At 44.3% G+C, this 13,917-nt stretch overlaps 2 protein-coding genes across 7 annotated transcripts in view; one reads left to right on the top strand and one right to left on the bottom strand.

The window, feature by feature from the left end:
* DOCK2 (dedicator of cytokinesis 2) overlaps positions 1-13,917 on the top strand; it is a 1,781,615-nt gene that overhangs the window by 1,577,103 nt on the left and 190,595 nt on the right. For all 4 annotated transcript variants that reach the window (XM_063928256.1, XM_063928254.1, XM_063928255.1 and 1 more), the window contains one exon: positions 5,063-5,146. In XM_063928256.1, coding sequence (XP_063784326.1) covers positions 5,063-5,146 — 84 coding nt within the window. The remainder of the gene's footprint in view (positions 1-5,062; positions 5,147-13,917) is intronic.
* LOC134933211 (ERV-BabFcenv provirus ancestral Env polyprotein-like) overlaps positions 1-13,917 on the bottom strand; it is a 447,012-nt gene that overhangs the window by 326,657 nt on the left and 106,438 nt on the right. The gene's annotated exons all lie outside the window — the stretch shown is intronic.

Below are 13,917 nucleotides of genomic sequence, written 5' to 3'. Positions count from 1 at the left end.
TGTCCTTCCAGGTTCCCCCTCGCTACGTGTTAATGAGGACCATTGCTCAACCAGATTATTTTGTTTAACCGGATCCAGTTGGATCAGATTTTGATTACCGAAAACAATTGTTTGGAATTGCACACCATTATTTATTTATTATTTATTTATTTATTAACAGTTTCTTATATAGCGCAGCATATTCTGTTGTGCTTTACTATTAGAACAACAGTAATGGAACAAAACTGGGTAAAAACAGACAGACATAAAGGTAGGAAGGTCCTGCTCGCAAGCTTACAGTCTATAGGGAAATAGGCATTGATACACAAGGATAGATGCTACATATTGCATAATGGTCCACCAGATTACTAGGTTCTTAATGGGTTGTATGATATGATCACCCAGCAATGTTGGTCAAGGGTCAGGAGGGTGTGAGAGTAAGAAAGACAAGATATGTGATGTTATGTATACTGTACTGAGAGGATGTAATTAGATAGGGAAGCACTGAAGGATATGTGGGTGAGTCTGGAATTTGATAGGCTTGTCTGAAGAGGGGAGTTTTCAGGGCAGTGGCGGAACTACTTGCAGTGCAAGCAGTGCCTTGCACTGGGACCCACCGCTGTCAAGGTGCCCAAAGCCAGCAGCATTTAACCTCTTTAGTGGCATGCCCGGAAAATTTCCGGGTCAGCTGCGCTGTGCAGACTGGCAACCCCGGAAATTTTCCAGGCATGCCAGTGCTCCCCCTCCCTCCTCCTTACTCCACTTGGCCGGCCTGGTGGATGATGCGAGTGGAGTACAGGGGAGGAGGGAAGTGGAGAGGATTATAGTGCTGGCGGGCTAGTGCCCACCAGTAAATGCTAGGGATGGCCATCGGTGGGTTATCCATCGACGGTCATCATCAATGGATAACATCGATGGTCAGTGGCCATCCCTAGCTAACCCTAGGCAACGAGCATTCCCCGTGGCAACGAGCATGGATCCCAGGGCATAAAACCCCTGGGGAAAAGCATGACACAACATGTAAAACCCCTGGCAATGTACATGAAACCCCTGGCAACACGCAGGTAAAAATATCTAAACTGGCACTGTGGGGGCATATCTAGCACTGTGGGGGCATATTTGGCACTATGAGAGCATATCTGGCACCGTGGGGGCATGTGCATCTGGCAATGTGGGGGCATATCTGGCAACGTGGGGGAATATGTGTATCTGGCACAGTGGGAGCATATCTAGCACTGTGGGGGCATGTGTACTTGGCAATGTGGGGGCATATATGGCACTGTGAGGGCGTATTTGGCACCGTGGGGGCATATGTGTATCTGGCACTGTGGGGGCATATCTAGTACTGTGGAGGTATGTGTATCTGGCAATGTGGGGGCATATCTGGCATTGCGGGGGCATATGTGTGTCTGGCACTGTGGGGGCATATCTAGCACTGTGGGGGTATATCTGGCACTGTGAGGGCGTATTTGGCACCGTGGGGGCATATGTGTATCTGGCACTGTGGGGGCATATCTAGTACTGTGGAGGTATGTGTATCTGGCAATGTGGGGGCATATCTGGCATTGCGGGGGCATATGTGTGTCTGGCACTGTGGGGGCATATCTAGCACTGTGGGGGTATATCTGGCACTGTGGGAGCATATGTGTATTTGACACTGTGGGGGCATATCTAGTACTGTGGGGGTATATCTGGCACTGTGGGTGCATATGTGTATCTTGCACTGTGGGGGCATGTGTGTATCTGGCACTGTGCGGGCATATCTGGCACTGTGGGGGCATGTGTGTATCTGGCACTGTGCGGGCATATCTGGCACTGTGGGGGCATATGTGTATCTATTTGGGTCATAGGTGTATTACACCCCCATTTTCATTGGCCACGCCCAATGTGGCATGTGGCCACACCCAGTTTTTTGCCATGCCCGCGCCTTCGGCACGCACACTAACAATTTTGTTTATACTTGCACCACTGTGTATATGTGTGTGTGTGTGTGTGTGTGTGTGTATGTATATATATATATATATATATATATATATTATACAGGAGCATGCAAAGGATTTCTAATTTGGAGTTGGAGGGAGAGAGGGGTGGACTTGGACGGAGTGAGAGGGGTGGGGAAAGGGGCAAAGTATTTTGTTGCACCTGGGCCCATGGCTCGCTAGTTCCGCCACTGTTTCAGGGAACATTTAAAGGATTGGAGACTAGAGGTGAGTCTTATTGTGCGTGGGAGGGCATTCCACAGAGTGAGTGAAACCTGGATAAAGTCCTGTAAGTTTGAGTGGGAACAAGTAATACGTGTGGATTAGAGACGCAGATCTTGAGCAGAGTGAAGAGGTCGGTAAGGAAGATATCTTGAGATGAGTGAAGGGATGTATGTTGGTGCAGTTTGGTTAATAGCCTTGTATGTAAGTGAAAGTATTTTATAATGAATACGGTAGAATACCGGTAAACAATGGAGGGACTGACAGAGCGGATCTGCAGAAGATGAACGTCTAGCAAAGATTAGCCTCGCAGCTGCATTCAAAATGGATTGTAGTGGTGAGAGCATATGTTTGGGAAGACCGGTCAGGAGACTATTACAATAATCAATGCGGGGGATAATGAGAGCATGGATTAGAGTTTTTGATGTGTCTTGTATAAGATATGGTCGTATTTTGGATATGTTTCTTAGATGTATGTAACATGATCTTGAGACAGATTGAATGTGGGGAACAAAGGACAGTTCAGAGTCAAGAATGACACTTAGGCAGTGAGCTTGTGGGGTAGGGATGATTGCTGAGTTATCAACAGTGATAGAGATATCAGGTTGGAAACTACTATTGGCCGGTGGAAATATAATTAATTCTGTTTTGGAAATATTAAGTTTGAGGTGGCGAGATGTCATTCAAGATGAAATGGCAGAAAGGCATTCAGTGACACAATACAGATGGTGACAAATCTGGGGAGGATAGGAAAATTTGAGTATCATCTGCTAGAGTATCATCTATCTATAGAAGTAGCCCAACACCATGCAGTGTCGGGCTAATTCTAAGATAACAAATGGCCCAACAAGAACTGAAAATGAGCCTAACTATACGTTTGCTATTATAAAAACTAGAGCATAGACCAAGAATGTCAAACTCAAAGCCCCAATGGGGACAAATAATCAAAGTCTATGATTGTGTGAGCCACAGAGAGAGAAACATGACAGTGGCAGTGGGTGCAAGGTGACAGGTGTGCATAAATCTACAAGATAGCATGCCGATGTAGACGGCAATAAATGAACGGTCAGCAGTGCTGACTGTTCCGGCATCTACAACTATCGATTCCGACAGCTGCAGGTTTCGTTGTCTATACAACAAAGCAGGGACAGGGTTGTCCTTGGCTGTGGCAGGTTATGGCTCCAGGATACATGTAAGAACTTACGAGCCTTGTGAGATTTATCGCATGCCCAGTGAGCCGGCTGGGATGGACAGACACAACGCATCGGCACTATGCTGATGCGCTGTGGCCGCTGACAGGCATCGCTGCATTAAGGAGTTTTCATTCACCCTGTCCAGCAGCCGTGATGTTAAAGAGGCGAAGTGGGATGAGTGATACTGGTACAATATGTGCCAGCATCATACATCTACCTCTGAGTTTGGGAACCACTATCCTAGAAAGTGCTTTACAAAAGCTCTATAACAATACCTAGGTCTTACCCATTATGAACCTACAAAAAGCAAAATAAAAATGAGAATGATATGTAGTGATAGCGCTATCTCAATGAACGGGGGTGGGGCCGATAAAATTAAAATAATGGAAGAAATTAAAATAATAAAAATTAAATAAATTGAAAGAATAAAACTTCCTTAATACAGTTGAAGTCTGTAGATTCTTCACTGTGGTGTTGATCAATTTAAAATTAAATTACATAAAGCATAGCAGACCGTAAATAAAAATCTAAATTGATGGTAATACTAGTTGTGATAGTTATTTTCTTACTCATTCACTTAGCGGGCAATTTATCACCATTCGAATCTGAGAATGTGAATGGCATGTGATAAAATGGACCCAATCTGCACTGCGATAATTGTTTACACAGCAAGGATGTATCAATTAAAGCATGCAGGGACAGAGCTTGCGAGAAAGCTCTGTCCCTGTGATGCTAATCCGCAGCATTATCGGGGTATTTTTCATAACAAATATCCCAATGTCCTGCTGCGCATGCGCTACTGCCACCGCTGAGATGACCCCCCGCCCCCACCCGTCCATTGTGACTACCCGCTGCACCGCGGTAGGTAGAGTACACACAATCTTACTGTCCGGTTTTGAACTGTAATCTCTAGTGAAATTTCAAGGCACAGAAAAACGCACATCTACGATCAAAAAACTCTGACATGTGGGGGGACACCCAGTACAGGGCTAATCTGCCCCACATACCAGGACATGGTCAGACTGTTGACAGCACCATGTTGACATCCTGAGACTGTCGATTTGGTCACAAAGTAATTGCTTGCCACTGAGCGAGATAGAAACAAAGTGCAAATGTTTCTGTTTTGGGGACCATTGATTTATAGATATAAAGGGACAGATTTATTAAGCCTGGTGAAGTGATAAAGTGGAAGTTGATAAAGCACCAGCCAATCAGCTTCTAGCTGCCATGTTACAGGCTGGGTTTGAAAAATGACAGTTAGGAGCTGACTGGCTTATAACCTTCCACATTATCATTTCACCAGGCTTAATAAATCTGCCCCACAGTATTTTATGAATAAACTCTTTTTGCATCAAGGTATTTTTTCGTTCTTTTCCATTTGCTCTTCCCACCTTATTAAACCTGCACATGAAAAATGATGTTACACCAACAGTTAAATCAATGGTCTGCAAAACAGAAACATTTGCACTTTGTTTCTTCCCGCTCATTGGCAAGCAATTACTGTGTATACTGTGTGGTTATATCACTTAACCACACTCTGCCTCAGTCTAGCCATCTAAAATGTCATATAACAATACAATTGCCCTTTGTCTCACATTATTGTTGGGCGCAGCAAGAGGAATTGAATTGTGCTGTTGATGTTATTGCTATGATGTCAGGAGATGTAAAATTGCTCTTATTCCATTTTAGGCTTTCTTTACTGATCAGTATGTGCGAGAACACCCTGAAGATTGTGAGAAACTGAATAAACTGAAGGATCTCATCGCTTGGCAGGTACTTTTTACATCACTAGTCACAGACATTGCCAGCATAAGGGCCCTCATTCCGAGTTGATCGCTCGCTTGCTGCTTTTAGCAGCAGTGCAAACGCTAAGCCGCCGCCCTCAGGGAGTGTATCTTAGCTTAGCAGAAGTGCGAACGAAAGGTTAGCAGAACAGTGCTAAATTTTTTTCAAGTAGTTTCAGAGTAGCTGCAGACCTACTTCTTCCTTGCGATCACTGCAGTCAGTTTAGTTCCTGCTTTGACTTCACAAACACGCCCTGTGTTCGGCCAGCCACTCCCCCGTTTCCCCAGGCACGCCTGCGTTTTTACCTGGCACGCCTGCGTTTTTTAGCACACACCCGGAAAACGGTCAGTTACCACCCAGAAACACCCACTTCCTGTCAATCACTCACCGTTCAACAGAGCGACGGAAAATAGTCGCTCGAGCATGTGTGAAACTGCATAGTTTTTTGTGAAAGTATGTCGCACATGCGCACTGCGGCCCGTACGCATGCGCAGAAATGCAGATTTTTAGCCTGATCGCTATGCTGCGAACAACAGCAGCTAGCGATCAACTCGGAATGACCCCCAAGGTTTGATTGCTGCCAGATTGAGATGACAAAGTAGCACTCTCCTCTTTGTTTATTGGACCAGAACTGCTCCTATGATCAATATGAGCACTGTTAAGGCCATAGGGCAGCTCCCCAAAACCGCTACCATGATTAGGTTCCCATTCAGCTTTTAATCCAACTCTGATTAAGCCTAGTGATGTAAGTGAGTAGGGGCAGGGACATATTTAGGGTTGAGGGTACCTCTATGCACAACAGTAACCCCCCCCCCCCCTCACACACACACACACACGTACACACACACACACACACACACACACACACACACACACCTATTTTTATTGATTATTATAAGTCATCATTTGATAATTGCTAATTTAATAGAATACTAAAAAAGTAACTATGACATTTTGTTTTATTTTTTAATTATACATATTTACTAAGTTGTACAGCTGACAGGGACAGTATATGCGTGTCCTACCCATTTACACTCCATTCAAGATGGCATATGGTACAGTACATTACAGTGGAAATATCTTGCAGTTACTGGTACATTTTGGGCTGTCAACCTTCCTAATGAGAAATTGACCACTAACTGGGGGTTGTAAAATGGTCTGTGTGCAAATTAGTACAGGACTATGGAGAACTACAGATGTGTGACTACTAGCTGCAAGTCATGCTTAACAATGGCTGCGCAAGCAGTCACTCTAAAACAGAACGCTTCCTGTATAACAAGGGGATGGCATTGATGCAACTTCTGCCATCCACATACAGCCTACATCTACAGAGACAACATCTCTCTTTCTGTACATACACCTCAGCCCATAATAAGGGTCTCCAGATGGATTCAGTATGATATCCTGTTGTCGACATGCCGGTGGTCATATGACTGACACCGGAATCCCGACCTTGAAGATCCCAACGTCTGAGCAGAGGGAATACAGATGGGTCCTCCGTTATCTTGACTGTTTCTGCACCTACACGGAGGTTTAGTCACGCCTAGGCGATAGTTTAGGTTGCCGAGTCTAATCACGGACAGGTGCGTTGAGGCGCAACTAGATAATCAGCATGCAATACACATCTCCACAACTGGGTGGCTAATGCTCCACTAATCCAGTACTTTAGTTTGAATAGCGGCGGATTGATCTACAGTACAAGCTCCGGCAAATGGTCAGTGATGACTGTAATGTTAATATAGAGTCCTGTACTGCATAGTGTACACACAGATGGTGACCAATGGTCAGACGGAGAGAGTAAAATTTTTTTTACAAAATAGTTTATTCAGACACAAACGAACGTGTTAAAACACTTGTATATGCAGATGCAACTAATGTGTGAACACTTGTGTATGCAGACGCAACTAATGTGTGAAAGGAATAATGTAGCTCATTGACTTTACAGTATGTATAGTGTACTAAATGAGCGTCCGAGTGCCCTAACGGCATAAACGAACACCAATGGGAAGGAATCGCTGTTGCATTACTTTTACACATGAACTTATGTATCTTCCATGCAGTGACGTACTGCAGACTATCAGTGAAGGCTCCCATCTCCCACACTGAGGATCCCGGGTTCGGTTCCCAAAGTGCCAATCAATTTTTTTTCCCCCCGACATTCACTTTATGATTTTTTTTTCTGTGTAAGCCTTTGTAAAACATTCAATGGAAGGGTGCACACAGGTTTCACATAAATCAGGGTAAATCTGCAGGAGCGACTCATTCAGCTATGTAACAGCGATAATGAGCAGCTGTAGACATACCAGTAAATATAAATTAGTGTATTCTGACGCAACTAACTGTTCGAGCAACACAGTACTGTAGACCGTCGGCGTTAGAGAATCTCTGTTGTACTTTATACAACTCTGTAATTTGCTAAGAATTTGTATTCTCAATCACTGCCGACAATAGCCAAACACTGCCAGGAAAGCATAAAATTTGTAGAAAAAAAGAGCTTTCAAATATACAGTACATGCTTTTTGCTGGCGTGTTCAGATAGTTATGCATGGATCAGTGAGATTAAACTTGCCACTGTACGTTACAAGCTGTTCGTGCTAATTAGTACACTAGTAGAACATACTGTACAGAGATAATAATGACGGTGATTTGGCATCCAGGAACTTAGGGAGGAACTTTTATCTCTCTCCATTATACTTAGAAAGATTACACTGGAGAGAGATAAAAGCGCCTCCCTAAATTCTTGGATGCCAAATCACCGTCCTTAGTAGCTCTGTACAGTATTTTCTACTAGTGTACTAATTAGCACGAACAGCTAATTAGTACCCTAATAGAACATACTGTACAGAGATACTAAGTACGGTGATTTGGCATCCAGGAACTTAGGGAGGAGCTTTTATCTCTCTCCATTATACATAGAAAGATTAAACTTGCCACTGTACGTTACAAGCTGTTCGTGCTAATTAGTACACTAGTAGAACATACTGTACAGAGATACGAAGGACGGTGATTTGGCATCCAGGAATTTAGGTAGGAGCTTTTATCTCTCTCTATTATAATCTTTCTAAGTATAACGGAGAGAGATAAAAGCTCCTCCCTAAGTTCCTAGATGCCAAATCACCGTCATTATTATCTCTGTACAGTATGTTCTACTAGTGTACTAATTAGCACGAACAGCTTGTAACGTACATTGGCAAGTTTAATCTCACTGATCCGTGCATGACTATCTGAACACGCCAGCAAAAAGCAGGTCTATTTGAAAGCTCCTTTTTTTTACGAATTCTATGCTTTTCCAGCAGTGTTTGGCTATTGTCAGCAGTGATTGAGAATATAAATTCTTAGTAAATTACAGAGTTGTATAAAGTACAACAGAGATTCTCTAACGCCGACGAACTACAGTACTGTGTTGCTCGAACAGTTAGTTGCGTCAGAATACACTAATTTATATTTACTAGTATGTCTACAGCTGCTCATTATCGCTGTTACATACTGGAATGAGTCGCTCCTGCAGATTTACCCTGATTTATGTGAAACCTGTGTGCACCCTTCCATTGAATGTTTACAATGGATTACACAGAAAAAATAATTAATAAAGTGGAATGTCAAGGAAAAAAAAAAATAGATTGGCACTTTGGGAATCGAACCCGGGACCCTCAGTGTGGGAGCCTTCACCGCTATCCTGCTGTACGTCGCTGCATGGAAGATACACAAGTTCATGTGTAAAAGTAATGCAACAGCGATTCTTTCCCAATGGTGTTCATTTATGCCGTTAGGGGACTCGGAAGCTCATTTCGTGCACTGTACGTACTGTAAAGTCAATGAGCTACATTATTCCTTTCACACATTAGTTGCGTCTGCTTACACAAGTGTTTTAACACGTTCATTTGAGTCTGTATAAACTATTCCTACAGTGATTCGGCATCCAGGAACTTAGGGAGGAGCTTTTATCTCTCCCCATTATACTTAATACTACGGGATTTGGACGCTCACATAACCCTAACATCAATAGACCATACTATATCTGTAATACGTTCGTTTGCATCTGTATATGCTGTACTATTTGTGTCTGTACTGTATATACTGTTATATACTGTATGACATACTGTAGCATAATGTAGTGTAATGAGATGCACCAGTAAAGTAGTTCTTACGCTATAGTTCAGTATTGTATTTTAATGGATAACACACGCATGCGCATTGGTGATTTTAATAAGCGACATCTGGTGGATGATCTTAGGTATTACACTCAAAGGTAACGCCAAACGATTTGTGCGCCTCCCATCGACTAGGCGCACCTCCTTGCGCCCAGGCACGCTGCGTATGCCCGATTGCGACTAACGCCTCAGTCAGCCAAGATAATGGAGGACCCATCTGTAGGTGTTTTTACCCTCCCCTACCCTATCGCTAACCATCCAGGGGTGACGGCTAGGGCTTACCCCCCCACCCCCCCGGGAGTGGCGGCCACGGCTGACTCCTGTGGGGGTAGCAGCTACGGCTAACCTCCATGGGGGTGGCGGCTAATGCTACCCAGGGACGTGCAGTCAGGGGAGGCAGAGCCTCTTCTGTCATGCTCCCTGTCATATTTTACAGTTTTGACTATAAAAATTATTGGAATAACACAAGGAAGAGGCTTATAACTTCTAAGCAGATTCTTTGTATTATTGCCAGCATTTTATAGATAAAACTGGCCAGAGTTACAGGAGAGACAAAGATGAGGCAGCCAGAGCTGAGCCTCATCTCACACACAGTCAGAGCCTGCCTGTACAGCGGGGCTGGGCTACACAGCAGCCAATCATGCTGCTTAGAAAGGAGAAATGGGAGGCATGCCTCAGTGTGGGGGTGTACTTGTGCTCTTATGGGCAGCTCGGATTGGTCATATGACCAATCCAGGGCGTGCAGGAACACAGACAACGGAGCTGAGCAGCCCCTCCAATGGGCCCAGGCCAGGCAGAGAGTACCCTCCACCCCCTCTCTGTGCCACTGTGTGTGTGTGGCATCTGTAGTGAGTTTGGGGATAGGGCTCTGTGTGAGTGAGTGAGTGAGTGAGTGTGTGTGTCTGTGTGTCATCTGTAGTGAGTGTGGGGACAGGACTGTGTGTGTGTGTGTGTGTGTGTGTGTGTGTGTGTGTTACATTGAATAGGGGGTCACAGTTTCCCAGCACCCAGACCCACCCCCATGTGTGCCTCCCCAGCCTCTGACCTCACCGCCAGTAGCGGATCTTGCCACGGGCAAGCAGGACTTTTGCCCGGGGCGCCGCCTTCCGGAGGGTGCCGCGCCATCCAGAGGGCGCCGCACCATGGCAAGATCCGCTACTGTGCCCCCCGCTATGTCCGCTGCTGGTCCCCCGCTGTGAAGGGAACTAGACGCTACCCGTCTAGTTTCCCTTCGTGGAGAGGGCCTTTGCTGTGCGGTGTGCGATGACGTCATCACGCACCGCACAGCATTATGGGACTTGCACAGACAGATGCTAGGGGTCATTTTTGACATCTAGTGTCTATGCTGTGCTATGGGAGAGATAGATCCGAGGAGAGGAGCGGCGCCGGCGGAGGTCTGCAGCGGTCGGGAATCAGGAGCGGGGATAGTAAGTATTAATTTTTTTTTCTTTCAGTGGCGCTACTCTACAGGGGGCACAAATGGGGGCGTAACTGACCATGCCCCCGTATGAAGCCACGCCCCTATTTTTTTGCCCGGGACGCCACAAGGGCTAGAACCGGCCCTGCTCACCGCACGTCCCTGCTACCCCTTTCCCCTGATGTCTAACCCTAATCCCCCTAGTAACTTTTAAAATGTTTTATTTAATATAGTTTAGAAAAAGAGATTATCTGCAGAACAGAACTCCTCGTCAAAAACTGGGGAACCCAGTGGGATGGAGTGGTCGCATGTGATCTGACCATGCCAGTTAAGTGGTTAATCCAGGCAAATCCCTTAAAGATATTTATTGTCTACTTATCTCCATCTACAGTTTCATTTTTGCAACATTGTAGAAAGGATTTTTCTAAGCAGTGGTTAATCCTATGCTGTTGTGTTTTGTTTGTGTTTATTATTATTATTATTATTATTATTATTATTCTTTTTTCTTTTTTGGCTTGGTTTTTATTATTACATAGCAAAATAAAAATGAAAAAAAAAAAAAAAAAATTATAATAATGGTTAGTCACTTTTTACTCAGGGTCTTAAGACTCTGATTTAATGTTAAACTACCAGCTTAAATATGTGAATATATAATACAAACCTACTGTATAAACTTTGATTCAAATTCTATCCACCCTTTAAAAACTACTCATTAGGAATTATACACCTAAATATGTATTTTGGATATAATTCAATGATTGTATTAACATAAAAGTAAACGTTCAAGCTTTTCATTATTATTTCACAATATGCACTTGCACTGTTCACAAACTAAGTAATAGTTAATAAATGCCATTTGAGAACTATAAATATGTCTGGGATTAATTGACACGAAATTGACTTTTAGATAGATCAGAAATTGTGACCAGCTCATGCTCAATTTAGTTAGCAAATGTCACTCTATGCTGCATCTGTTCATCTGTTGAATAGATTATGTAGCAGCGTCCTTATCTCATACAATATTTTGGCTGCATAGATCACATAAAGCAGAAATCAGGGCACGCTTTATAAGACATACAGCTGTTCAAAGAATACTTGGGAGAATTTCAGAAATTAAATTGCCCTGTAGATTATTGATGTTGCTGTCATGATGAGGGTCATGGAACACTGTTATGAATAGTCCCAAAACAGGTTCATGTAGAGTATATTATCAAGGTTGGTAAGTTTTTATGGAAAAACTATCATTCTTGTAGATACTGTACTTTATATGTTTACATGTATTGTAGTTTGTAAAATACCCATTAAGGCCCCATACCCATTGGCCTGCAAAAAACACTAACATAATGTGCTATCATTTTCGTAATGCTGTCTGAAGTAACAGGTATGGCAATGAAACCTATTGGTTTCAATTAGGGATGAGCGGGTTCGGATCTCAGAGACCCAAACCCCCCGGACTTCACGATCCGAGTACGAATCCGAGTCCGGCTCGGGTTCTCACCAGACTCGGTTCCCAGAGCTAGGCAAAACGTCATCATCCTGGTGTTGGATTCTCGTGAGATCCGAACTTTGTATATTTTGCGCGCCCCGCCCCGCCATCTTCACTCCAGTCCTGGAGAGTGTAGCGAGAGGACGTGTCTCCTCAGTGTCTGTGCGGGAAAGTGGTGTGACGTGTGGGGTGGCGACCTGCTCTTTTGTATCATTCCAGTGGTGGTGTCTTGTGCTGCATCAGTCCAGTCACAGTGGTGGTGTCCTGTGCTGCCATATGTCCAGTGCTGCTGTATAAGTCCAGTCCAGTGGGGCTGTGTTGTGCTGCATCAGTCCAGTGGTGGTGTCTTGTGCTGCATCAGTCCAGTCACTCCAGTGGTGGTGTCCTGTGCTGCCATAAGCCAAGTGGTGCTGCCGTATAAGTCCAGCCCAGTGGTACTGTCTTGTGCTGCATCAGTCTAGTGATGGTGTCCTGTGCTGCCATAAGTCCAGTGGTGGTGTCCTGTGCTGCCATAAGTCCAGTGGTGCTGTCGTATAAGTCCAGTCCAGTGGCACTGCCATATAAGTCCAGTCCAGTGGCACTGCCATATAAGTCCAGTCCAGTGGTGCTGCCATATAAGTCCAGCGGTACAGCCGTATAAGTCCACCAGTACTGCTGTATAAGTTCAGCAGTACTACCGTATAAATCCAGTGGTGCTGTCCTGTGCTGTATATTATTTACTCCAAATAAAGGGGTTATTAATATTTAATCCAAATAATTTTGACAGGGTTTGCTCTGTGTGGTGTAGGGGTACGCTCTCCTGTGCTGCATATTATTATAATAACTCCAAATAAAAGGGTTATTATCCAAATAATTTTTACAGGCTTTGCCTTTTGTGTGTGGTTTAGGGGTACGCTCTCCTGTGCTGCATATTATTATAACTCCAAATAAAAGGGTTATTATCCAATTAATTTTTACAGGCTTTGCCCTGTGTGGTGTAGGGGTACACACTCCTGTGCCGATTATAGTTATATAACTCCAGAAAAATAATGGAGAACAAAAATTTAGAGGATAAAGTAGGGAAAGATCAAGAACCACTTCCTCCTAGTGCTGAAGCTCCTGCCACTAGTCATGACATAGGCAATGAAATGCCATCAACGTCGTCTGCCAAGACCGATGCCCAATGTCATAGTAGAGGGCATGTAAAATCCAAAAAAGCAAAGTTCAGTAAAATGACCCCAAAAAATAAATTTAAATCGTCTGAGGAGAAACGTAAACTTGCCAATATGCCATTTATGACACGGAGTGGCAAGGAACGGCTAAGGCCATTGCCTATGTTCATGACTAGTGGTTCAGCTTCACATGACGATGGAAGCCCTCATCCTCCCGCTAGAAAAATGATAAGAGTTAAGCTGGCAAAAGCACATCAAAGAACAGTGCATTCTAAGATGGTATCACAAATCTCCAAGGAGAGTCCAAGTGTGTCGGTGGTTGCGATGCCTTCCTTCCCAACACGAGACGGAAGAGGTGGCTCCTTCCACCATTTGCACGCCCTCTGCAAGTGCTGGAAGGAGCACCCACAGTCCAGTTTCTGATACTCAAATTGAATATGTCACTGTTGAAGTACACCAGGATTCGGATATCGGTGTTGCTGGCGCTGAGGAGTAAGTTGACGATGAGGATTCTGATGGTGATGTGGTTTGATTAAATCAGGCACCGGGGAGAC

The sequence above is a fragment of the Pseudophryne corroboree genome, chromosome 6 (genome assembly GCF_028390025.1).
Source record: "Pseudophryne corroboree isolate aPseCor3 chromosome 6, aPseCor3.hap2, whole genome shotgun sequence".
Classification (NCBI taxonomy): Eukaryota; Metazoa; Chordata; class Amphibia; order Anura; family Myobatrachidae; genus Pseudophryne; species Pseudophryne corroboree.
The sequence above is the reverse complement of the archived record's forward strand: the minus strand, read 5'-3'. Positions and strand labels throughout refer to the sequence as shown.